The following is a 26,822-nucleotide window of genomic DNA, read 5'->3' on the forward strand; positions in this document are numbered from 1 at the left end:
AAATGAAACATGCTGGCCATCAATCCCTAACAAAATAAAGTCATTACTATACTTTCTCTTTTTAAAGATATTATACAGTGGTAAGCAAGCAAAGATGATCTTCAGAACCATTCTCTCAATCCAAAGAACATGTTAAAGGGATGAAGTCTAGTATAATAAAGATTACGTACTCCAAGGATCCCAAGAGAGCCCTGAAACCTTAAAACATCCCACAATCACCTTTGCTAAAACAGCCACAGTACTGCTGGTAGCTGTGTAACATGAGAAAGTACAGAATCACATAAGCCCTCTTAAAGACCAAGACACATTCCAGGATACCCTGTGTTCAAGATAAAAATGAACATATATAAGAAGTATTATTCTTAGTGAAAGAATGAGATCCAAATGTCTACCTATTGTATAATACCACTTTTATAACACTCTAAGAAGAGAAATCAGATTAGTGGTTGCCAGGGCTAGAGGAAGGGATTAATGCAAGGGGTACAAGAGAACTTTATTGGGATACTGCCCTATAGACCAATAATGGTGGTACTGACACCACTTTATTTTTTTTTTAAAGGTTTTATTTATTTATTTATTTTAGAGGGGAAGGAGAGAGGGAGAGAAACATCAATGTATGGTTGCCTTTTGTGCATCCCCTGCTGGTAGTTGGCCTGCAAGGAACCGGTTTGCAACCCAGGCATGTGCCCTGGCTGGGAATCGAACCGCAATCGTCTGGATCGCAGGCCCGCACTCAATCCACTGAGCTACGCCAGCCAGGGTTCCACTTTATAGATTTGTTAAAACTCAGTAAACAGTATGAGGTTGTCCGGAAAAAGTCCAGCCACTGTTAATATAACAAGAATAGTTTGCACAACACTAATGTAACCTGGAAGCCAAGGGCAGTGGACTAGAATACACATGCATGAACAATGAAAACTTCACAGTACTAGTCAGCGGGGGACAGTAGACACAGTTGAGTGAGCATGTATACTGTGTGCCATTGCATTCAAAATGACTGAGTGAATAGAGCAACAAATCTGCATTCAATTTTTTGTTAAGCTTGAATAGTTCCTCCACAGAAACTATTCAGATGATTCAGAAGGCCACAGCTATTGGCAACTGGTAATTGGCAGCTTCATCACAGCAGTACACCCACTCCTGCATCATGTGTCTTATGCAGAGATTTTGGCCCAATATCAAATCACCCAGGTGACTCAGCTCCCCTATATCCCAGATTTGGCACCCTGACACTTCTGGCTTTTCACAAAACTAAAATCATCTTCAAAAGAGAAGAGATTTCAGACCACTGATGAGATTCAGGAAAATACATTGAGCAGCTAATAGAGATTGGGAGAACTGTGTAAGGTTCCAAGGTGCCTACTTTGAGGGGGACTGAGGCATCATCATCCTATGTACAATGTTTCTTGTATCTTGTATCTTCTTCAATAAATATCTCCATTTTTCATATTGCATGGCTGGATACCTTCTGGACAGACTTTGCATATTCAATCAAGATAGCTTTTACTAGAAGTGCATTTTACCTCAATCAATCTGATCATATATATATTACATTTTTAAATTGTGCTAGAAATAAAACAAGTACGATCCAAAAATAGCGTGTTCTTCCTGTGAGATAAAAATTTTCCCAAATTGTCAACTGGTTTATATTTTCTAATATATAAGCTATTACTAATTATGAAATTCTTTTTAAATCCAAACCATGTATGACAAACACAAACACATGCAATAGCTATTAAATTACCAAAGCTTCAGCCTTGGAAAAAGATTTATTAATCAAAGCTTAACAGTTTCTATGGGTATATAAACAATAGTTTGCAGAAGGTGAAATCAGTTATTAATCAGTTAGGAAAGAAAGGAAAAAGAGACAGGAAAAAGGAGGGACAAAAAATGGAGAAATCAGACATGTAGAATATATGTCCACAGTAGCAACAGAGTTTAAGATAATTTCATTTGAATATAATTAAAATTTACCCAAGTATGCTTTGATAGAATTTTTACATGGTTTGTGCAATATTCATATAACCATTTGTATAGCAACTATACAAATGAATGGTAAGAAAAAAAACACAAAAAAGGACATGGAAGGACTGCTGATATGAGAAAAGTTTTTAGACAGCATTTACATATAAATCTTATTAATGGAATAAACCAATGAGCTACATACATTACATGGAGAGAAACCTCGTCATTTTTACCCAAATTCATATGTAAGAAAACATTAGGTGTTTAAACTGTAGTTGGACTCTCTATGCTTCCTACCATTCGTAGAGAAATTAACTACTCAAGAATAGATAGAAAATTACCACACTGCAGGCTTCACTCACCTCCAAGTGTTCCACAACCCATCAGCATCTCTAGTGGTAGAGATACAGTTCCATGGAACTCTCCAAGAGAACAACTAGGAGAACTCCATACTGATCACGGATGGTATCAAGAAAGATGGTGGTTCTAAACAATTGCCTTATTTTTTCCCTTGAACACAGTGCACTGTGTAAAGGGCAACTTTTTCCAATTTCAAGTTGGTGGGTTATTTCCACTCAATTTAACAGGTATATGGGCCATTACATGTGGTTTTAAACTGCACCCTGAGATCACTTTGTTTCAGTTCCCACTTTCCACACCTTGACAGGACAGATGGACCATACATACACAGGTCATCCAGGAATCTCCAGCCTATGCACTTTGGGCTCTAGGAAATCATAGCCAAAGTAGCCAGGATTCTCCTGGCCTTGCTTCCACCCTGCAGAATCAAAGAACTCTTAATTTCCCTCCATGGTAATTCCTCCCTGCTAACGGGCATTCCCTTCCCGAATTCTTCCTCCCCATTCTCTACTGTCATTTCTCAGAATTTTATTTCATCCATTTCAATTATGCTAACTTGGTGTATGTTACTGTTTAATGTCTAAAATCCTACTATAGAAACATGACTGGCTATAAAACATTCAAAAGTTTAATCATAGTGATATCTAACATCAAATTATGAGAAAATTAAGTTTACGGATTGTCTCACCGTTCTTAATACAACTTGATTGATAGTAAAATGAAAACAAACATACCCTGGCACACCGTACATTGATCTCCATGCCTGAAGCATGAATTTGGCATGAAGAGAAGATATATCACTGGACTTCTTCAGTTTTTTATGGCTCAAGGGGCCCCTTAAAATTGACTGCTTATAATCAGAGGTATTTTATTTATTAGGCTTTCAAAACAAGACATTTTAATAGAATATTTTCAGACCATCAGCTAAATGAATGCTTATGAAAATAATGTATTGGCCATTATTTTATGAAAGTACATAAAAGTACACTCTCCAAACTCTGAGGTAGAGGTATCAAAACAAGTCAATTCAAAGAATCTATTCATAGAATTAAAAATGGCATATTTATTGCTATTTTCTAATCTCTTGACAGTATCTCTTTTGGAACAAACCCTTTTAAGATTTCATGATAGCATCTCAGAAATACACATATATGCCCTATTTCAACTATGATTTCAGAGAATCCACAGACTGCCTGAATCCTACCACAGATGCTGGTCCACCTCCTGGAATAGGGATCTCTGCCTATCAGGCTAAGCATCTGCTCCTCAGGCTTAAATTTAAAATTAATAGTCATTTAAACATACACACACATACCTCAAAGATAACTGTTTAAAAAAAACACCATGAACTAAAATAAGCTTTCATAATGATACTTCTGTTCCTTTTTGCTTCCTTTGCAACATTCATTGCTTTTTTAATAAGTCAAAACTAGCCCTGGCTGGCGTAGCTCAGTGGATTGAGCGCGGGCCTGCAAACCAGACGATCACGGTTCAGTTCCCAGTCAGGGCACATGCCTGGGTTGCAGGCCGGTTCCTTGCAGGCTAACTACCAGCAGGGGACGCACAAAAGGCAACCATACATTGATGTTTCTCACCCTCTCTCCTTCCCCTCTAAAAATAAATAAATAAAACAAAAAAACAAAAAGGGCTAATTACTGTCACTTTAAAAAAAAATAAGTCAAAACTAAAACACTTGTAACAAGCAAACATAAGGATAATGACCTAAAAGAATCAATTTATTCACTTCTACCATCCTGTCACTCATTTCAAACAAGGTTCCTGCTGATCAATCACACTTCTAGAATCAGCTGCACAAGGTCTTAACTCACATATTTTTCCCCAGTAACCAAAATTTTGACCAAAGTAAGTCATCTTTAATTTTTATTACATATTGGCATTTTATTCATAATAAAAAAACAACAGAATACAGTCCTTCACAAATGTGTTTAGCTATTCCCAATTGTCTTCAAGCTATATATTCTGCTTAACTTAATAGAAGAGCAAAAATATTGTTTTATTTCTAAAATGGATGAGATTTAGACATTCTGAAAACTGAAAATCTTCAAAACTGTCATTTATGATTTAACATTATACCTCTATTCTCCTTTATACTTTCCATTCAATTGTATCAAACCAAAAATTAGAAAGAATGCAACAGCATTATAGCCAAATGTAACAAGTATAAAAATTGCAACAATTCACTGGAGATTTTTTATTACATTTATGTCTACATAATAGTGGGGGGGAAAAACCCTGTATAAATGAGAAAGCCACTGAAGGGCAAAATCCAACTCCTGGCTTTATTAGATGCAGGCCTAATGTCTTTCAGATAAAATATTTGCAGGTGCCACAGTCAATCAAGATTTCAACAGGAACCAAAGATGAAAGCATTCATGCATAAAAGGCAAGGGTGATAATTATGATGTGGAGACAAGATAATGGAAAATATCCAAGGCCGCTTTTCACTTTATGTATCAAGTGCTGCCTTGACCTAGACATCCTACAGTGCTCCATCATATTTACTGTGTTATTTTATCATTTTAATTATTTAGTAGAATTCAATAAATTGGGCTGGCATCTGGTCAGCAGAGGAAAATCCTCCACTATCTTACAGGGCCTTTTTCCTATGTCATTTCTCAAAATAATGCTGCAAAACAGTTTTGAATAAACATGCAGTTGAGTTTAAAGTTCTTGTTCATCCTTTAAATTTATTAACCTCTTACCGATTAAAGAAATGGCACCTATTTTCCTGGAATGTTATTCTCAGATAGATTATATCAAAGTGGTTACAGACATATTCTCACTGAAATTTTAGTGTGACTCCATACTGTGAAGTTTATACTGACTCCATTTAAAAAGTTCTCTGGTACTGGAGCAAAAAGAAAATGGTGAGGTAATTATTACAGGGAAGATAGTTCAGCATATAGATTTAGCATAAAGTTCACTGCCTGTGTATTTAAGGATTATGGTAATCAATTTCTAAACTGTGCTTTAATCTATTATCCAGAACCAGGGTTCACCTACCTTAATATTCATGAAAATAGTCCTCAACAAAGTTCAAGATTACAGTTACATTGTTATTGTCACTATAATGTATCACATTATAAAAACACTATGGCATTATACTTATTACTTGCCAAAATTATAATAATGCTTCTTACAAATGTGATACGTAACTATTCCTTCTAAAACTTTTCTGTCAATATGATTTGAAGGAAAGTAACTTTTAAATGCTATTAAAAATTCCTGTTCAGAACCCTCAAGTCAAAGAATAAAGTTTCTCAGTATGCCCATTTCATTATTTTTTAAAAAGGCTTCCATAAAGTAGGGACAAAATTCCTTTCCTACTGGAAGGCGAACCTAATATACCAATGAAGCAGGATACACCTGATTAAAAGGGAAATACTCACTGAGGATTCAATCCTGAATAAAGGCAGAACATCTATCTTATCCTTAGTTGTTGCTCAATAAAACTTTTCTTTCCCTGAAAATAAGTCACTATCAGCCTACTTCTTCCTTGCTAAGGGTGATTAACAAAACCAGGGATGAAGTTGGCAGGAGATAATCTGATTCTTCTTCCTTGTATAAGAAGATGAGGGCAAGGTTGCCCAGTATATCTTTAAGACAGAGAAGAAAAAGGAAGATACTGTCTGCAAACACAACTGGACACAGGTAAAACCATCAACAGACTTCCCAAAAATAATGATGAACAAAGCCAAAAATAATTAATTCAAGTTAAAGTACAGAATGTTCAATTTTGCCAATCTAAGAAGACATACATTCTCATGCTCCTCCAGTAATCTGAGGACATTCATCTTCATATTCCCGTAAGGGCAGTCCCAGGCCAACAGGACAAAACAAGACCTGTGAGTCAGAAGTCCCCCTTTGGTGAAATGACCCGACAAAATAAAAACATTCATAGAATGCCTGCACCTTGGGATGCAGCATCAGTTCTCTTTGGAATTTACCTCAAGGATGTAACTTAAGAAAAGGAAAAGTATTATTGACACAATGAAGTTAATACATTATATAAAAGAGAAAAACATTGGAAATAACCAAAATAGGTTAAGTATACTCACTTGATAAAATACTAAGCAGCCAATTAAAATAATCATAAAGATTATATAACCAAGAAAACTAGGCATGTACTAACATGAAAACAACGTAGAATGTTCAATTAGAGAAATATTCAATAGCCAATAACTTGAAAATAATGAAATTAACACACCGACATTCTACACTGTAAAAATATCTCAAAAACAAAGAACTCATCTAGATGAGAAATACAGAAAGTAGGTTTACCTTGAGCTAGTCTTTCAAGTCGTTTCCCATGCTCCGGGGGTATTGCATACCTAAAATTTTAAACATAAATAAAGATTTTTGGTTTACACTTATTCAGGTAGTATCCTAAGAACATTTACTCCTAAATAATGTCATGTAAAACAATTCTACACCAGCCGAGCTAGTGTGGCTCAATGGGTTAAGTGCCAGCCTGCAAACAAAAGCGTTGCTGGTTCAATTCCCAATCAGGGAATCATGCCTGTGTTGAGGGCCAGGACCCCGGTGAGGGGAGCACAAGAGAACAACCACATACTGATGTTTCTCTCACTTTCTACCTCCTTTCCCCTCTAAAAATGAGTAAATTTTTTTTTAAATTCTACACCAAACTCCACTTAAATAAACTGAAAAGAGATTAGAAAACCAATCACAGAGTCATATCCCTTAGACACTGGACAAAAGTAAAATGAACTCATAAATCACTTATTTTAATGACCCAGCTCACCATACCAACCACATTTTAAACATTAAGGAACAAAGGCAAGGCAGCAAGGAAATGGTTAGCCCAGGAGGCAGCCGGCCGCAGAAACCAGAACCTCTCTCCTACCATTCACAGCACCCGAGAAATCCAGGCCTATTTTTGGTCATGTTTTAGTTTTGTGCTGGGTTAGTTGGCCTTTGTTTTTACAAAAAACTGGGTTGCTGGGTGTTTTTTAACCTTTTAAAATGTTTTTACTGACAAGCAGAATACAACACAAAATTTTATAGCAACATTTACATTTTTAATCAAACCTTTCTCTTGTACCTTTCAAATAGGTTTTAAATAAAATCATCAGCCTAAAAAATAGCTACTATTTATTTCATGATTATGTGACTTTTAAAGTCTTGATTATAAAAAAAAAATTTTCAAGAGAAATACTCATTTCTAATACAAGATGTTTCCAAAAGTGAATACTTGAAGTCATTTACTGTAAACTTACTAACAAATTTTAAAGCAATAATTTCATAATATGCTACACAAATACTAAATTTTACAGGTAGTTTAATGAAGAAAATTAAGGATACTAAAAATAAAGTTAAATGATCATTTTGTTTTAAGTAAAAATACGTTATTCTTAAGACCTACATTCACTACATTTATTAGATCAAGTTACTTTTAAGTTCAAGTTACTTTTAACTAAAATAACTTTTCTAATTTTACTTAACACCACACTTGGCTGTATTTAATGCCACTGATAACGTATGCAAAACATAATTGGATACAATATAACTAGGCAATTCTCTGAAAGAAAATTCAACCATACATCCTATTCCTTGAGGCACTATTAATGAAATCATCCCAATGAATTGGGAAGATAAAATTTTGGCATAATTAAATGCCAATCACCCAATGTATACTTATGGTCACTTCTTACTAGTTCTTAATCGCTGATTAATATCACCACTTATACCCAGAAAAGAAAAATGTCCTACATATGCCTTATATATGCCCCAAACAAGAGGGTTTCCTCCCCATAACACACACACACATGCATACACACATGTAAAGGGCATATGCCTGCCCTCAAAGGGTCAGATGTGGATGGAGGTACTTTATATCCTGATTCACATTTCTGAAAAATCAGTATCAAAGTTAAAACTTGTTAATCTGAAGCTCTGTTCACAGAAAACATAAGTCTCTTCATCTGTAGAAGGAAGGGGAGAAGGCAAGGCGCAGTGTCTCTACTCCAAGATCCTCCCTTTACTCACTCTAGAATTTGAATCAACCCATCATACCTCTCCCCCCAGGTAGCCCTTTTATTGGCCTATCTCCTAAATTCTTTTCTGCAAGTATAGTGTCTCCCAGGTACAGCTGTTCCTATCAGAGCCAGGTGATTATTTTCTTCTACGGGTTTGAATAATGTCTCAATTTTCACATTCTAAAAAAGATCCAGGATTGAGCACGGGCCTGTGAACCAGAGGATCGCGGTTCGATTCCCAGTCAGGGCACATGCCTGGGTTGCAGGCCAGTTCCTTGCAGGCCAACTACCAGCAGGGGATGCACGAAAGGCAACCATACATTGATGTTTCTCTCCCTCTCTCCTTCCTCTCTAAATATAAATAAATAAATAAATAAATAAATAAAATCTTTTTTTAAAAAGGCAGAAAACCATTTATTTAAAAAAAAAAAAAAAAGATCCAGCATTTTCCCTCCCTGGCTGCCTGAAGATCAACTACCATCATGAACAGCACGGTACCTATCTGGACCAACCAACTACTTCAACAAAAACAAATGGTCACTGATGTCCTTCACCCTGGGAAGGCAACAGTACCCAAAACAAAAAATCAGCAAGAAACTACCCAAAATGTACAAGACCACAATGGATGTCATCTTTTTATATGGATTCAGAACCCATTCTGGTGGTGGCAAGACAACTGGCTTTGGCATGATGTATGATTCCTTGGATCATGCAAAGGAAAATGAACCAAGCCCTGACTAGTGTGGCTCAGTTGGATAGGCACTGTCCCACAAAGGGAAAGGTCACCAGATCAACTCCCAGTCAGGGCACACACTTGGGTTGTTGGTTCAATCCCCAGTCAGGGCACATGCAAGAGGCAACCAATTGATGTTTCTCTCTCACATCAGTGTTTCTCCCCCTTTTTCTCCCTCCCTTTCCTCTCTCTAAAAATAAATGAATAAAGTCTTTAAAAAGAAAAGAAAAATGAACCCAAATATAGACTTGCAAGACATGGCCTGTATGAGAGAAAAAGACCTCAACAAAACAACAAAAGGACCACAAGAACATAACGAAGAAACCCAGGGGGACTGCAAAGACCAATGTTGGTGCGGACATGAAGAAGTAAAGGTTCTGTAGTGACTGTTATGATTGTGCAGATTTTTCATGAGAAAAATTTAAAACTTTCCCAAAAATCCAGTTCATTTTAAAACCATAAGTGATTATTAATAAAATTTTTGTGGCTAACCAACAATTGCTATAGTTCTATAGCATCAGAAATCATCAAAGGATAAAAACTTCCTTCCAACCACAGCCCCTTAACACAAGAAGACATGCAAAATTTCCTGAGGACAACCAAATCCTCAAACTGAAAGCCACACTGCGTTCACCCAATGAGGCACACTAGGAGAAAATGACTTCAAGGGGCAGCTCCTCTTCTCTTGCCTGGTTTAGACACTGCCCTTTTATTTCACACCTCTGCTCCTTTCCAGCTCCTATTTCTGGACCTTCTATTCCCTTACCACCCCTGTCCAGTTCACAAAAGTATCCACCCCTTTTTCCAAGCTCAGCCAGAGTCACCCCCAGGGAGAGCTTCCCATTCCCTCTTGCTGACCAACCAACCACATAGAATATAGGCTTCCACCATGGCGCTCAGAATTTGTTTGTTCGCCTTTCTGCCTTCCTGCTCTCCCATCAAGCTCCCTTGGGCAAGGGTCATGTCTGTCTCCTGAAACACAGCACCAGCTGAGCAGATGCTCAGTTATTGTTTGCTGACTTTTGCTCTCAAATGATGAATTTTCTTCCTGCTATACAAAAATAGAAGATATAAAGGAGAAGCAGGATACAGAAAGAAGAAAAAAATCATGAAAGTGGGAATGTAGAGAAAGGGTAAGTAATGATTTAAGCCAATTTGCAAACTATGTATAGAGTCAGCCTACCATACTCAGGATCAACCATTGCGAGTCTCAACTTCCCAGTCTGTTCAAATTTTAATTTCAATCAAAACTTTCTTTCTCCCAAGATTTAAGCATCTCCCAGGACCCCAAATTTTTAGGTTTCCCCATTCTGCCTTGCCTTTTCTTTATTCCTCCTGGATCCTACACATTCTTATAATGTATCAACAGGCTGTGAAGGACAAAATGTGCTCAAAGGTAGAAGGGCAGGTTTGAGGTACTTAATTTCCACTTAAATGGTATGGGTTGGGGGAATCTATTTCCCAACATAATTGCCTAACAATTTAGTCCTATGAATGTCGTGGTCAGCACTGAAAAACATCATCTAATTATTTAATAAAAACAAAAAATGAGTAAGAAAGTATAAGTCAACTAGCAAAAGGTTCTAACTTCATAAGAATGTTGATATTTTCATCTAAAAAACTTTTTTTTTAATTGGTATAAGCCACTATTAGACCACATTTGAAACAGAATGCTCTGAATAAGAGCAAGTCATAGGGTATAAAAGCCAAAAAACACTAAATACTAGCATATTTTCAAAAAGTTTGAAATCCTGCTACTCTGATAACATCCAAGATTTTGTTCATTTCTTCTGATATACTACCTCATGGAAACACTATGCAATTCTCAATAATTTTTTTTAAATTATAGCATCAAAATACTGCCTGTCTGCCCATCCCTCTGACACTTTGTCATCAGCATTTAGATATCTGCCTAAATACAGGATGGGACAAAAGTAGATTTACAGTTGTTGAGTCCACAAAACACAGTTCATTCTTGTATTATTATTTACTAATTACTGTATTATTTCTATACAAACTGTAAACCTACTTTTGCCCTATAAATAAAGTAACAAGTAAATAAATAACTTTCCTAAGTCCTTCATCTTGCTACCATTCATCTGCTTTCCTTTTTTTTTTTAAGATTTTAGGGGTTTTTTTATAGAGAGGGGAAGGGAGACAAAGAGGGAGAGAAATATCAATGGGTGGTTACTTCTCACACGCCCCGTACTGGGGACCTGGCCTGCAACCGAAGCATGTGCCCTGACTGGGAATCCAACCAGCTGGCTTCAAGGCCAGCAATCAGTCCACTGAGCCACACCAGCCAGGGCTCATCTGCTGTCTTTTCCTCCCCTTACACACATGACTTCCAATGCTTGCCATACTTTCTACTACCATTCACACTGGAGCCCAGTGTAATCTGGATCCTGTTTTCATCACTCTCAATATAGCTGCTCAGACAAAGGCTGTCACATTTTTTTGTCTTTATCTAACATTTTTGTCTGGAATTTTTTAAAGATTTTTTTAAAATTATTTTTAGAGAGGGGGGAAGGGAGGGAGAAGAAGACATCAATGTGTGGTTGCCTCTTGAGCATCCCCTTCTAGGGACCTGGCCCACAACCAAGGCATATGCTCTGATTGATAATTGAACCAGTGACCCCTTGGTTCGCCGGATGGCACTCAATCCACTTAGCCACACCAGCAGGGTGGGATTTTTTAACAGTTTCTTGAAATGCTCACTTCCCTTGAGTTTTATGATCCAACTCATCTCTAGTGGTTTTCTACCTTCTACTCTTGCCACACCTAACATTGATGTTTCCCCCAATTCTGTGTTTTGGTGTCTCCACCTTTCCTCCACTTGAGGAAACCACCTTCACTCAAGGCTTCAAGATCACCCACATGCTCTACTCCATACATGTCCCCTAAGCAAGCTCTGAATCTCTAAAACCAACAGCAATTGAGCAAGTTCATTTGGCAGCCCTCAAAGAATTTGTCCAAAGCTTAATCCTCCATCACCATCCTGTCAGATCTGCTTTTCCTTGAGTTCCCCACCCAACCAACTGCCCAGAAATGTAGGAGTTGTGGTTACATTCCCCTAATCTAATCAACCCCCACGTGTTACATTTTCTACCTTTCATTTGTTCAAGACAGTTCTCTATCCCCATTGCCACCACCTTGGTCCAGGCCACCATTCTCTATCACACAAATTACTACTGTAGCCTCTTAATTACCCTGCCTCAAGCTTCACCCTCACCAGTCCATGTAGCCCGATCAGATCCTTTCACTTTGCTTCCCTATTGAAAATCTGTCCAGCAGGAAGAACTGGTAACTAAGTAGAGGCAACAAGTTGAAGGGCCCATAGGAAGAGGTCCTGTTACAGATAGTTAGTAACCTCAAGCCAGAGAAGTCCTACTTCTATGGCCCTGACCACTTCCTAGGTGTTTCTATAACAGTATTCCATGACTTCAAAAGTTTCTACATACACAAGATCAAATTCATATTTTCCCCTTTAAGTTGATTATCTCTCCCAGAATTCCCATTTCAGTTCACAATCCATTTTCCCCAAGCCTTCCAAACTAGAACTACCAGAGTCACCTCTTCTTTATTTCTCATCCTCACTGCTCCCATTGCTAATTGCAAGCCCCATGCACTCCATAGCCTCAAAATTTTCTATCCATCTCCTAGCAGCATCACCTCAATTCCAATCTTGATCTGCCCCAGCCAGATTACAACCGGAAGTATACTCTCTTGCCTCCACTTCCCTGGGCAGCTACAGTCCTCACATCACTATCAGAACATAAAAACTTTTATTCCTTACTGCCTGGCTTTCAAGACCCCACCCCACCTCACCCCCAATTTAACCCCAGCCTTAAATATCAACAGTCTATTCTAAGTAGGCCAGACTATAAATTAGTCTATCACTCACACAGGATTGGACCTCACTCCTCACCTCAAACAGCCCCCTCCATCTGCTTCAAATCCCAACCTCCCAAGCCCTGCCCAGATTCCACATCCCCCTTCAAGCTTTCTTTGAACATGATAAATCTCGGCAATCTCATTCCTCTTCTTCCACCCAGAACACTTCTGTTACATTTTTCATGTAGTATTTATCATCTTTCCACTGCTTTCCATAACTAGCTGCTATGCATAAATAACTTTTGTCTGGATAGGCACTGAGTTCTGTGAGGGAGAGCACACCAACTACAACCCAGAAATGTTCACATGAATTACCCTTTTTCCCCTACCTTGTACAGTGAGTGCCTAGTTCACAGCCAGGCACTCCGTTAAGTGCCACCATTGCTCAGTCACACAGGTAATTCTTTATTCTCTGAAGATATGAGTGTCTCTTGCACTTTTTTTGTATTCTTTGAAAATCACCAAATAAGATGCCTACCACTGTATGCCCTCAAGTACATACCAGTTTGTTGAAATTATTCATTGTTTATTTAACCTTTAAGAGTTTTTTGTTACTCTTAAAGGTTAAATAAAAGATGAATATTGCAAACAGTTCTACTATATCATTAAGAAACTATAAATCACTAATGATCTATCACTAATTAGATATTTATAAGGTGATGTTTTATTTAAAACCAGAGTCTTTTATGAATTAAAATAAAAATCTAATTTGAAGGCCAAAGAAGACAGAATAATCCCCCAAGCACAATTTTGGGTGCTTTGCTCAAAGAATGGACCAAGATGATGTTATCCCAGTGGTTGTAATATAAACACTACCCTGAATAATTACTAGACAGATATTTCAAACTGTCAGTAGGTAAAACTATTTTTCAAAATGTAGATTCAGGTTTTCTCTATGAACTTGTCTCTCTTTTTAAGAGATGTTCAGTCCATTAGAAGTGTTTAACAACACTTCTCAAAGGGTAACTCCTATTTCTCAGATCACTCCCTCAAAGTCTCCCTACTTTTATTCAGGGACCCTGGGGTTACCAATACTGCGTTCAGAAACCAATGTTCCTAGCTCCACTCACTGCCCATACCTCTGTTACGGTGCTGAAACAAATGACTACATCGGTCCCTCTGTCAGTTTCACTCACAGGTGCTGCTGATGTTTTCTGCTGGCCCAGCTTTCAACTACCCTGTGACATCCAGGGCTAATCCAGCCTAGGGCACAGAGGGGAGAACCCCTTCCAGGTCCACGCCATGCTCAGGCAAGTCAATCCTAAAACAAGGCTGTCCTCTATTCCCTCCCCTCTGAGGATGATTGTGTGATAACCCTTTTCTCCTTAGTTTAAATTTCTTCTTCCTCTTGTTGTTTTGCTCATAGTCATCTCCCCTAAATAACTAAGCTCAATTTGTCCAGGGAGTTTTCTGACAGATGACAACTCTAAACTGACCCTCCCCTTTTTTACTGGCATGAGCTTACACATCTGACTTGCTTTCTGTAGTTAGTTGCGCTCAGTGAAAAGAATAACTGACCAATCATTATGATTAGAGCTCATCACAGCTTCCATTTATTGAGCCCTTATAATACGTCAGAATTTGTGCTAAGATCCTGTACTTTAAGTTCTACTACTAACACCTCCATTTTACTGATGAAGAAACCAAGGCTTAGAGGAATTAATTTATTTACACAAGGTGGTAATAACATAGGTGACACCCAACCCCAGACCAATTTCACTCCATATTCCAAGATATTCATGTTTCCTAATCAATCACCAAAAAGATACCAATAGGAAGGAAGTGACAAGCTATTGGCCACCCTTTACAATAATGTCTGCAATATCTGAAGGGTGACTCAACTTTTGGAAGACAATGTTTTATACCTGATAGCAGACCAAAGTTCCAATACTCACATAGTACACTTCTCCCAGCCATCCTTCTTACATTCACTCATTTTTAAAACACAAATGAAAAATGAAATCACTAGCCTCTGAAACTAAAATTATAGTATGCACCAAGCAAAAGACAAAGGCATTTTAAATAAAATTCAGATACAAAGAACAAAGCCATTAAACCACTAAGGTTTTTTTGGTTCTTCCACAAAAAACTTCACAAATCAAAAGTATCATACCTAGCACTGGTCAGTGTGGCTCAGTGGAATGAGTGCTGGCCTGCAAACTAAAGGGTCGCTAGTTCAATTCCCAGTCAGGGCACATGCCTGTATTGCAGGCCAGGTCCCAAGTGGGGACCACGTTAGAGGGAACCACACACTCATGTTTCTCTCCTTCCCTTTTTCCCTCCCTTCCCTTCTGCCTAAAAATAGAGAAATAAAATCTTAAAAAAAAGAATCATTACCTATATTTCACAAAACTCAATATTTCTGAAGCAGATAATTTACAATATAGTTTTTAATCAAGGTATATTCTTAACTGTATCAAAAAGAAGGCTGAACAACAACTATGGATTTCATATGCATGATCATGTTACATTTCCACATTGCTGATGTTAACAAGGTTTAATATTTATGAATTTATTAAAGTTTACACAGTAATTTTATTTAAATTATAAAGTCTCATTAGTTAACTGTGGAAAACAGAACATTGCTTACTTCCTTTTCAGGTCTTAAAAGCAAATGAATGTGAGAAACAAGAGTGTGACTGTAGAGGGTGCTGTGGTAGAGGCCCAAGTACCCCTTCCAGACGAGGCCCTCTTCTCAACGCCTTCATCAAGGGGAGGCTGCTCCTTGCCTCACCCCACACTAACCCAAAGTCATATGCCCTCCCCAAGATCCTGGCCTCTGGAAAGGGAAGGACTAGTGTCCCATATGCGGTGAATGATAAGAATACAAAGGCCTCGCCCTCTTGCCTCAGTCTGGGGGAATTCGTAAGGGCCCAGACAGCAGACCCACCTACGGGATCTGCACAGGGCTCCACCGCACTCTAGCTTCCCCTTCTGCCCAGTCCTGTTTTTCTAACAGGTGTTCTTTCTGGAGCATAATCCACAACACCTCTGCCCCACATAGCCAATGTCAGAGTAAACTTCCCAAGCAACCAAAACTACAATTATAATGAATGCATTTGTAACACTGTGTTACTTAGGCATCGTCAGTCCTTATCATACAAGCTGGGCATCTATAAGTATGACCCAGATAATAAAGCACTTGGGCTGAGGCCCTGTAAGAACACCAGATAAAAAACTCTAAGTAAAGGAATTCAGCCAGAGCTTAGGCCCAACTTCATGCTATCTGTGGCCCACCTCCAGACAGAACACTTCGATGAAAAAGAAACTCTAGCAGCCATATCGACAGACAGTCATAAGTGAGGAAATGACAGTGAGAAAAAAAATGCTAACAAGAACAGAGTTTCAGTGAATAACTGAGCATTAGAAATATAAGCAGCTCCTTCTGAACTTCCAGGCAAGATGGAGGTACAGGTAGATACACTTTGCCTCCTCGCACAACCAAAAGAGGGACAACAACATATTTAAAAATAAAAAATGACCAGAACTGCCAGAAAATCTAACTGTATGGAAGTCCAACAACCAAGGAGTCAAAGAAGAAACATTCATTTAGACAGGTAGAAGGGGTGGACACAGGCAGCCAGAGAGGACAGGACACATGGCACAGCATCAGCTGGCAGACCTGTGTTCCCACATCTGCATGCAGATAACTGGGAAGAACAACTGGGAGTGAGAGAGACTGCACAACCCAGGTTTCCAGCATAGGGAAATAAAGACTCAAAACCTTTGGCTGGAGTCTCTCAGCCTCATAAGAGAGTTTGTTGGAGAGCCCACCAAAAGGGACCCATTTGCTTCTGAGGAGCAGGGAAAGTGATTGAAATCCTGCCGAGAACAAAGCAAATGACATTGTTCTCTCTCAGACCGCACCCCCACATAGAGAGCCACAACACACAAACATGGGTTGCCCCGTCCTGGCAAATACCTAAGGCTCTGCCCCTTAAAACATAACAGCTATGCGAGACCAAAATAAAATACGGCCCTAATGAAAGAACAAATCAAATCTCCAAAAACAGAACTAAGTAATGAAGAGATAGACAACCTATCAGGTGCACAGTTCAAAACACAGATAATCAGGATATTCACAAAAATGGTTGAGTATGGTCACAAAATGGAGGGAAAAGTAAAGGCTGTGCAAAGTGAAATAAAGAGGAATGTATAGGAAACCAACATATAGGAAGGGAAGAAAACCAGGACTCAAACCAATGATTTGGAGAAGGAAGAAATAAACATTTAACCAGAACAGAACAAAGAAAAAGAATTCAAAAAAATGAGGAGAGGCTTAGGAACCTCTGGGACAACTTTAAACATCCCAACATCTGAATCATAGGGGTATCAGAATGAGAAGAGAGAGAGCAAGAAATTGGAAACTTATTTTTTAAAAAATAATGGAGAACTTCCCTAATCTAGCAAAGGAGATAGACTTCCAGGAAGTCCAGGAAGCTCAGAGAGTCCCAAAGAAGCTGGACCCAAGGAAGGCACATCATAATTACATTACCCAACATTAAAGACAAGGAGAGAATCTTAAAAGCAGAAAGAGAAAAGAAGGCAGTTACCTACAACAAAGTTCCCATAAGACTATCAGCTGATTTCTCAAACTTTCAGGCAAGAAGGGGCTAAAAAGAAATATTCAAATTCATGAAAAGCAAGGACTACAACCAAGATTGCTCTATCCACCAAAGCTATCATTTAGAATGGGAGGGCAGATAAAGTGCTTCCCAGATAAAGTCAAGTTAAAGGAGTTCATCATCCCCAAGCCCTTATTATATGAAATGTTAAAGGGATTTATCTAAGAAAAAGAGTATGATAAAAATATGAACAGTAAAAAGACAATAAACTCACAACTATCGACAACTGAATGTAAAAAGAAAAAACAAACTAATCAAACGACTAGAACAGGAACAGAATCATGGAAATGAAGGTCACATGGAAGGTTAGCAGGGTGGGGGAGGCATGGTAAAATGGGGGGAAGGTACAGGGAATAAAGAAGCATAAATAGTAGGTTCAAAACAGACAGGAGAAGGTTAAGAAAAGTATGGGAAATGAAGATGCCAAAGAACTTATATGTACAATCCATGGACAGGAACTGGGGGCAGGGAATGCTGGTGGAAGGACGGGTGCAAGGGGAAAGGGAATAAAGGGGAGGAAAAATGGGACAACCGTAATAGCATAATCAATAAGATATACTTTAAAAATATTCCTATGGTTGTAGATTATACTGTAACCTTCTCATTCTGTAGGTGAGGAAGCTGGAATCCCCAGAAGTATAGTTATTTGCCCAAAGTCAAACGTTAAGAGAATTAAGGACTAGAGCCTTGAATGATGGTCCTTCGTGTCTAAGTTCTGCCACAAACAGTCCCTGCCTCCCAATATTTACATGAACTTGTATTGTTTTTACCTACTTTCAAAGCTTACTTCAAATATAGTATGATGATTACTAAAAATGAATTTTAATGATGATAAAGTTTACCTCACAAGTACATATGCTGATCTAATATAATCTTTCATAAATCTACTGGGAAATTCCCTTAGAGTCATTTGTATCACTAGTTTCCTGAAGTAGTTATCTTAGAAAATGGAACGTAGATTAGCTGTCATACTCACTGCTGTGTTTTACTACTTTATCATTATAAATGATGGTTAAAGATAATAGTGTTCTATAAATCCACCCTTAATGCATATAATGGAGACTATATGATTACTAACAAATAGAGTAATTAAACAGTGAAATATATACTTGCTGGGAGAAAGGAGTATTTTGGAAACTGGCATCATTATTCTCTCATAAACAGTGGTGTTCCTTCCCAGAGACACAAGATTCTAAAATCAGCCTCATTCCTGACCAGAATATTTTCCCCTAAGCAATCGTTAGCAGATAACATAAACCTGTTTCCAGTACAAGAGGAAAAAATCGTATTTCTTCACAGGAAAGCAGAGACCTCATCAAAACTCCTTTAATACTAAAAACTCACATTAATTAATATCGAACAAACCTCCAGAAAAGTTGTTACTAATTTTTCAGATATCCTAAGGGAAATATAGTATATGGTTGACTATATACTAAGATTTCACCAACATGTTGAATTTATCCACTTCATTTAATTGTATCCACACTGAGAGGGGGTGTCAAAAAGAGCATGGAGATAATATGCAGCTGAGAAACTGCCCAGGAGCCTATGTGCTACTTTGTAATAGTGCTACTTCTATGTGCTACTTCTCATAGTCTCTTTTAGCTAAGTCCCAAAAGCACTAATTCCAACAGATATTTAGAGTGTTGAAGAAATATGACAAAGAGAAGTCAATGGAGCCTCGAGTGTGTACTCACAACTGCCCCTCACTAAACACCTGCATAATGAAAAATCCCAGCACACTTTTTGTCACAAAGCCTCTCTAGGTCATAGACCATGCATTTAAAATCATTAAATTTGATTTATTCCATTAAGAAAGCAGAATGCTAAGAATTTACCAAATTAAATGTGCTTACCTTTAAAATAAGTTAAAAGATTTCCTGGTACATTTTTTAAAATGAAAACTCCACAGCAAACTAAAAACTGCCTAAATTTTTCTTATATGTCCTAAGAACTCTGCTCTTGTACCTAAAATTTTCCTTCTGATTAGATGCCATTTTCAATCATTAGGAAGTTTTGCTATAATTGGATTTTTTTGGAGAAAGTTTACAATTTCTCACTTCACCAAATGATAAAATCTCAATGGTAAGATGAGCCTAGAACTTACATACTGTATCTCAACCCCTCATCAGCAGCACTTGAAAAAGAGGCATTCTCTTTCAATTGGAGACAAAAAAGCTGCTGGGCTGGCACAGGCAGCTGAGGGGCAACCTGAGGGTTCATCAGAAACATCTGTTTCCTGGGTTGTTCAGTTGATATGCTTCTGCCTGTGTGTTACCCTCCATATACATGTATTATAGAAATGTATAATGTATACATGTATTATAGGCTGGTGTTATAGGAAATAAACTCGCCTAAGACTAAAACCCATGAAAACAAGTTTAAAACATAAAATTGGCTAAACACAAAGGACACAAAGATGACTGACAGATTAATAATTACAAATGTGTAGTGAATGTACTATATGATTCATTTTAGAAAGCAGAAAGTCTTAAAACCATCGCTCAGAAAGACGAGGACAGGGATTCACAAATAGAGGAAACTGCAGGTTAAGATCACATAGGCAACATTAATTTGCCCTTTGACCCATGCCTATCATCCTCTCCCTCTAGCCAACACATACTATACGGAACCTGTCATTTATTTAGAGGAGACTGGACCAGAAAATTATTAAGATAATTTGATACTTTATATCTAGGAAGTAAACTTTCCCACATACCTTCCAACAAATGCTCAGATAAGTAAAGATGCCTAACAAATTCTTCAAGACTAAAATACCAATCAATCCGTCACCCAAACACTAGTCTGCAGGCAACTTAGATAGACAAGTCACCACTAGCTTTATGATTTTGAACAAAACCCTACACATAGTGGAAGACAATTCATTATTAGTCAAAACTTTTCTTATAGCTCTTATCAATCTGATTCGACCAAAGGAAAAACATCCTCTTCAATAGGTTTATCCTGCCTTGCCCAAACTTCACCACTCCAAAGCAAATGAATATTAAACATGTAACTTGCCAAGACTTGGGCTCTCCAAAGTGGAGATAATTAATGCTGTAGAGGTCCATATCCTCGGTGTGCCACGCGAAAGTGGTTTTCCACATGCCAAAATAGAGGTAAGGGGTGTTTACACCCTCAATAGAAATACCGCACTCTTCCTCAACCACATCCAAGACCGTATTTAGGCGAGCTATGTTCCATTCATCCACACCCTGGAACCAGGAAAGAGAAAAAAATCAAATATTAACACACTAGTAAAGATAACATTTACTATTCAAACCAACAGCTGCCAAAATTACTACACTGTATATTTTAATTAACTTAGAAATGAAAAATAAAATGAATATTATTCAAGAAACACACAGAGGTCTGTCCGGAAAAAGTCCAGCCATTCTTAATATAACGAAAATGGATTATGAGACATCAATGTAATCTGGCAGCCAAGAGTGGACTGGAATGTGCATGCGTGAACAATGACAACTTCACTGTATTAGTCGATGGGGGCAGTAGACACAGTTAAATGAGCATGTGTACTATGTGGCTTTCCCATTCCAAATGACTGAGCAAGTAGACCAACAAATCTGCGTCAAATTTTGCATGAAGCTTGACCATTCCTCAGTGGGAACTATTTGGATGATTCAGGAGGCCACAGCTATGTGCAACTGATGACTGGCAGCTTCATCACGACAACACGCCTGCTTGTACATCATGTTTTGTACAGAGCTTTTTGGCTAAACATCAAATCACGCAGGTGACTCAACTCCTCTACAACCCAGATTTGGTGCCCTGCAACTTCTGGCTTTTCCCAAAACTAAAATCACCTTTAAAAGGGAACACATTTCAGACTGTTGATGAGATTCAGAAAAATATGGAGCAGCTGATGGCGATTGGGAGAACTGTGTGAGGTCCCAAGGTGCCTACTTGGAAGAGGACTGAGGTGTCATTTTCCTTGAATCTTCTTCAATAAATATCTTTATTTTATAGTATATGGCTGGATACCTTCTGGACAGGCCTCACATATGCATGTATATCCAAAGTTATTAGGAGCATAATGAGGTTCTATATAAATACTGGTATAAAATTATACCAAATGACTTTTTGATTGCCAAAATAAATGTAAGTCCCCACTTGCTGTAAGCAAAAGAATAATTGATCCAAAATATATGATCTAGAATATGCTTCCATATTTGGCACACCTTTCAGTTTTGAGGGGTTTTTTGTTTTTTAGTTTGTTTATTTATACATTAGTTTAGAAGTCATATTCAAAATCAGATACCATTTCAAGATGGCACTAGCAAAATATATCTTCTTTCATCCCTCTCTGTCACCCATTTCAGTTTCAGCATGTGATACATCACTGTGCTTTTGCTGCTTCTTCAACTAAATGTTAAACTCTATGTTGATGAGAAATTTTAAATATATAATAACCGTTAAAAATCCTTATCCAAACTTTAGTAAAATTGTTGGAATAATGTAGTTCTCTAACAATAACCCAACATTCCTGATGATGGTAGAAAAGGTTAGAGTTGCCATATAAGAGTTAAGGTGATAAGAAAAGATTCTCTTTTAATTAAAACTTACCAATCAATTATTAATTCACTATAATTCACAACCATTTAAAATGTATACAAACAATGTATTTTCCCATATGTCTTTCTTATAATCAAATATAACTATCAGAGACTGTGACATTCCTATACAAAGACACGGAAATGCCTTTAAAATCACTACAACCTACTCAGAGTACTGTTAAAGAGGGGTGTTAAATTAATGTATGTGTACCAATAAGGCCCTCTAAAATAGCTATGCCAATGGCCTTACAGACAACCACACCTAATGTTTCCCTTACACACTAAAAACTTGCAGGGTTGCTCTGTTTTCATTTTGGTCTATAGGTAATGCTCTAATTAGTGTAGTGGTCTTACTTCCTCAAGCTTTATGGTTAGAAAAATTGTTGATGAAGCAGTTCATGAAGCTCTGCCTCAGGTAACATACTTGAAAGTGCCAGTGGAAACAATTTAATCCCCAAATTCTCCCAAATTGCCATTCTATCTTAAACCCTACAGTGGGAAATTTGTTATTTGGAAATTGATCAAAGTAAGTATCCTTTAGAGAAAGTCCTAGGTTCCAACCTATGAAACTTTATAAAAGTTCAATCAAATTGTGTAAAATATTTTATCTCACTCTATTTATAGTGATGCAATCTCTTATCCCTAGTCCAATCAGACCCCAATCCAATCATTCTAATGGTAAAGTTCTATTTAAAAGTCGTCACTGAGGCAATGAATCTGAAGTAATCAATGAGAGCCATATCATAGGAATCATTTTTAAATTGAATGAAAATTTACAAATTTAGGAACAAAGTATTCCTCTGAAACTCTTACATTTAGAGAAGTCTTAACTCTATTACTGATTGACATTATTTAAAAAAAAAAAAAAAAACCTGAGGCTGATTCCTTTGACATCCTTAGACCTGTGGGCCTAAGGGGATAAGGACAGAATAGTAAAGGTACTGGCAGAAGGCCCAGATTATAACCCCAGCTCTGCCACTGACCAGGGTGAAAATCACTGTGATTTTCTGAGCTTCCAGTCATTGTTTATAAGAAACATGAGGGCTAGTACACTCCCAAATATTCTTGGAATCCTGAGCATGCTAAAGAACATAAAATATTTAGAAAATAAAACATTATTTCTTAGAACAAAAGGAATAAATATCTCCACTATTCTCTAGTAAATCTCACTGGAGAGCCTCCCCCAATATAACAATCAAACACGTTATAAGAGTTAATAAAGGCCTGACATTTACTACTGAAGTTCTCCCCACTAATCGGCAAATAACATGTTTTTACAAGGCCAAGTTATGGACAAGGCCAAGGTTGACATGATGCTGAAACTTTAATTTCTTTTGCTAAAATAAGGAATCAGGTCATTTATTCAAAACTCCGGTCAAGATGGAGGCGTAGGTAAACACGGCTTGCTTTCTTGCACAACCACTGCCTATTCACACAATCATCACAAAAATTACAACAAAACTACATAACAACTATCACCTAGAACACTCAAAAAATCAATCTGTATAGAAGTCCAACAACCAAGAAATCAAAAATGTCACATTCGCTCAGATGGGTAGGAGGGGTAGAGACTCAGAAACACGGAGACACAGAACACACACAGAACATGCAAGTTCCACCCCATGCATGGTAGATAAAAATCAGGAGGAATACCTCAGGAGCAAGGTATCCTGGCCCCATATCATGCCCCCAGTCCAAGATTCCAGAGCCAGGAAGTTAAGTCACAATAACTTCCAACTGTAAAAACCAGTGGGAATTGGGGTGGCAGAAGAAACCACAAAATTCTCAGGCATCTCCTCTTAAAGGTACTGCAACTGACTTAGGACTTACACAGTCACATTACCTCTCAGCTCCCATATGGGGCCAGCAGTTTGAAGGGTACTAGTAACATACAGGGAGAAACTGAAGTGTCTGGCATCAGGGCAAGAGCCAGGGGAGAGCTTCCTCCCAGACAAAACTCCAGAGGCCAGGCAGTAGTCACTGCCCCTTTTCTAAGCCCTCCCCCACACAGAGCCACAGAGCTGCAACACCATATCTGAGACTCCATCAAACTGGTTCATGAGTGCTGCCCCACCCAGGCAATTACCTAAGACTCAGCCCCCTCCAACTTACAGGTGGGCTTTTCTACAACAGGCCATGCTACTAAGACAGGGAGTCAAAGCAGCTCTACCTAATACATAGAGACAAACATAAGGAGGCTGCCAAAATGAGGAGACAAAGAAATAGGGCCCAAATGAAAGAGCAGATCAAAACTAGAGAAAAAGAACTAAACCAAAGAGAGATAAGCAACCTGTCAGATGCAGAGTTCAAAACATTGGTTATTATTAGGATACTCAAGGAATTCATTGGATACTTCAACAGCATAAAAAGGACCCAGGCAGAAATAAAGTTTACACTAAGTAAAACAATGAAAAATGTACAGGATTGGATAGGGGATCTGATCGTGGAGAGGATGAAGCCAAGAATCAAATCAATGATTTGGAACATAAGGAAGAAAAAAATCATTCAATAAGAATAGCAAAAAGAAAAAAGAATCAAGAAAAAAATGGATAGGGTGAGGAACCTCTGGGGCAACTTCAAACATACCAGCATTTGAATCACAGGGATGCCAGAAGGAGAAGATAAACAGCAAGAAATTGAAAAAAATAAGAAAGAAAACCTCCCTGACTTGGTGAAGGAAATAAACATACAAGTTCAGGAATCTCAGAGAGTCCCAAACAAGACAGATGCAAAGAGGGCCACTCCAAGACACATCATAATGAAATGTCAAATGTTAATGATAAAGAGAGAATCTTAAAAGCAGCAAGAGAAAAGCAGATAGTTACCTATAAAGGAGTTCTCATAAGACTGTCGTTTATTTCTCAAAAGAAACTTTGCAGGCTAAAGGGATTGACAAGAAGTATTCAGTGATGAAAAAGCAAAGACCTACAAACTACATTACTCTATCAAGCAAAGCTGTCATTTAGAATAGAAATGCAGATAATGTGCTTCCCAGACAAGGTAAAGCTAAAGGAGTTCATCATCACCAAGGCCTTATTATATGAAATGTTAAAGGGACTTCTTTTTTAAAAAAGATCAAAATGATGAACATTAAAATGGCAATAAATTCACAACTATCAAAAATTGAACTAAAAAACAAACTGAACAAACAAACACAACAGAAACAGAATCACAGACATGGAGGTCTTTCGGATGGTTACCAGTTGAGAGGGAGAAGAGGGAGAATGGAGTTAAAGGTGCAGGTACTAAGAAGTACAAATTGGTAGGTACAGAAGGATGTAGGTAGGCAGGAGGATGTTAAGAACAGTACTGGGGTTAGGGCAGGTCTGGGGACAGCAATGGGGGAAAATGGATACAACTGTAGTTGAACATCAATTTTAAAAAAAAGAACAGTATAGGAAATGGAGTAGCCAAAGAATTTACATGCATGACCCATGGACATGAAATAAGGGGGGAACTGCCTCACAGAATGGGGTACACTGGATGAAGGGGGGCATAGGGGTAAAATTGGGACAACTGTAATAGCATAATCAATAAAATATACTGAAAACAATAAAGAAATCATGTAGTTTCAATTAAAGAGATGATTAAAATATTAAGAATAACTGGTATAAAGAGGCTGAAGACAGATCGTACTGCTTCAAAATTTCTTCTCTAATTTCTGTTCTCTACTATTGACTAAACTGCCTAACTGCCTCCAAAGACAGATACTACTCAAATACTCAACAGCACCAGGTCTCCTTCACTAATTCTGACAAAGAGTATACCTAGCCTATCACTTAGGTGTAGTGTTACACTATACTCTACCTCATTACAATAAATGTGTGTGCGCCCGTGTGTGTGTGTGTGTGTGTGTGTGTAATGTGTGTGTGGTGTATATATATATACCACACCTATTCAAAGCAATCCTGTAAATTAGATGACATTATACTCAAGTGAACAAATGGGGAAACTTAATATTCCTCACTAGTTGCAAGTGGCAAAGATAAACCTAAATCTATCTGACTCCTGGGCCTTCACTTATAAACACTATGCTTCCAGTTCTGATCATTTTAAAATACAACATATCATCCTCCTCTCTCTGCAACAATTGTCAACAAATATCCAAAGGGCTAAAATTTAGGACAGGCAAACACATAAAGCTGCCACATTCTCCCCACCCAGGGGTACAGTCATTCCATACAAACACTGGCAAAGCTTATAATAAAGGCTGCTTCACTTGGAGATTGGTAATAGAACTGATTTAGTACAAAAGTCTCCAGAAAGACCTCAGCTACAAACAAGCCCCACAATGACAAGTCAAAATCTGCCAAACAGTTCAAAGCTTAAAGCAATCAAATCTCAGCTGGAAATTCACACAGCAGCCCTAGTTCAGAGACAAATACCTCTTCCCAGACTCCCGCCTTTCAAATAAAGCTCTTCCACACAACGTTCAGCAGGTGTGTGTGATATTTGTCACTCACTTGACCTCCACTGAGCAGACATTTCCTCCTGGATCCCCCACTCCCTTCACCCCAATTACCCAGTCAGCATTTTAGGCCCATCCTGCTTTGTCTATTTACCCAGTGTTTGTCTGGTTTTCTGAAATAATTCATCATTAGATCATGATTTGTGCATATATGTATAATTATCAAGGGTCTTTTAGAACTTGTCG

The 26,822-nt window shown here is 38.0% G+C and overlaps 1 protein-coding gene across 3 annotated transcripts in view; it reads right to left on the bottom strand.

Annotated features, from left to right (window-relative positions):
* Nucleotides 1–26,822, bottom strand: part of KDM4C (lysine demethylase 4C) — a 404,720-nt gene that overhangs the window by 299,365 nt on the left and 78,533 nt on the right. For all 3 annotated transcript variants that reach the window (XM_037061395.1, XM_037061394.1, XM_037061396.1), the window contains exons 5-6: nt 20,616–20,809; nt 6,628–6,677 (exon numbers count right to left, since the gene is read on the bottom strand). In XM_037061395.1, coding sequence (XP_036917290.1) covers nt 6,628–6,677; nt 20,616–20,809 — 244 coding nt within the window. The remainder of the gene's footprint in view (nt 1–6,627; nt 6,678–20,615; nt 20,810–26,822) is intronic.

Source organism: Sturnira hondurensis, unplaced genomic scaffold (genome assembly GCF_014824575.4).
Source record: "Sturnira hondurensis isolate 20B ecotype Veracruz unplaced genomic scaffold, ASM1482457v3 Scaffold0013378, whole genome shotgun sequence".
NCBI classification, from domain to species: domain Eukaryota; kingdom Metazoa; phylum Chordata; class Mammalia; order Chiroptera; family Phyllostomidae; genus Sturnira; species Sturnira hondurensis.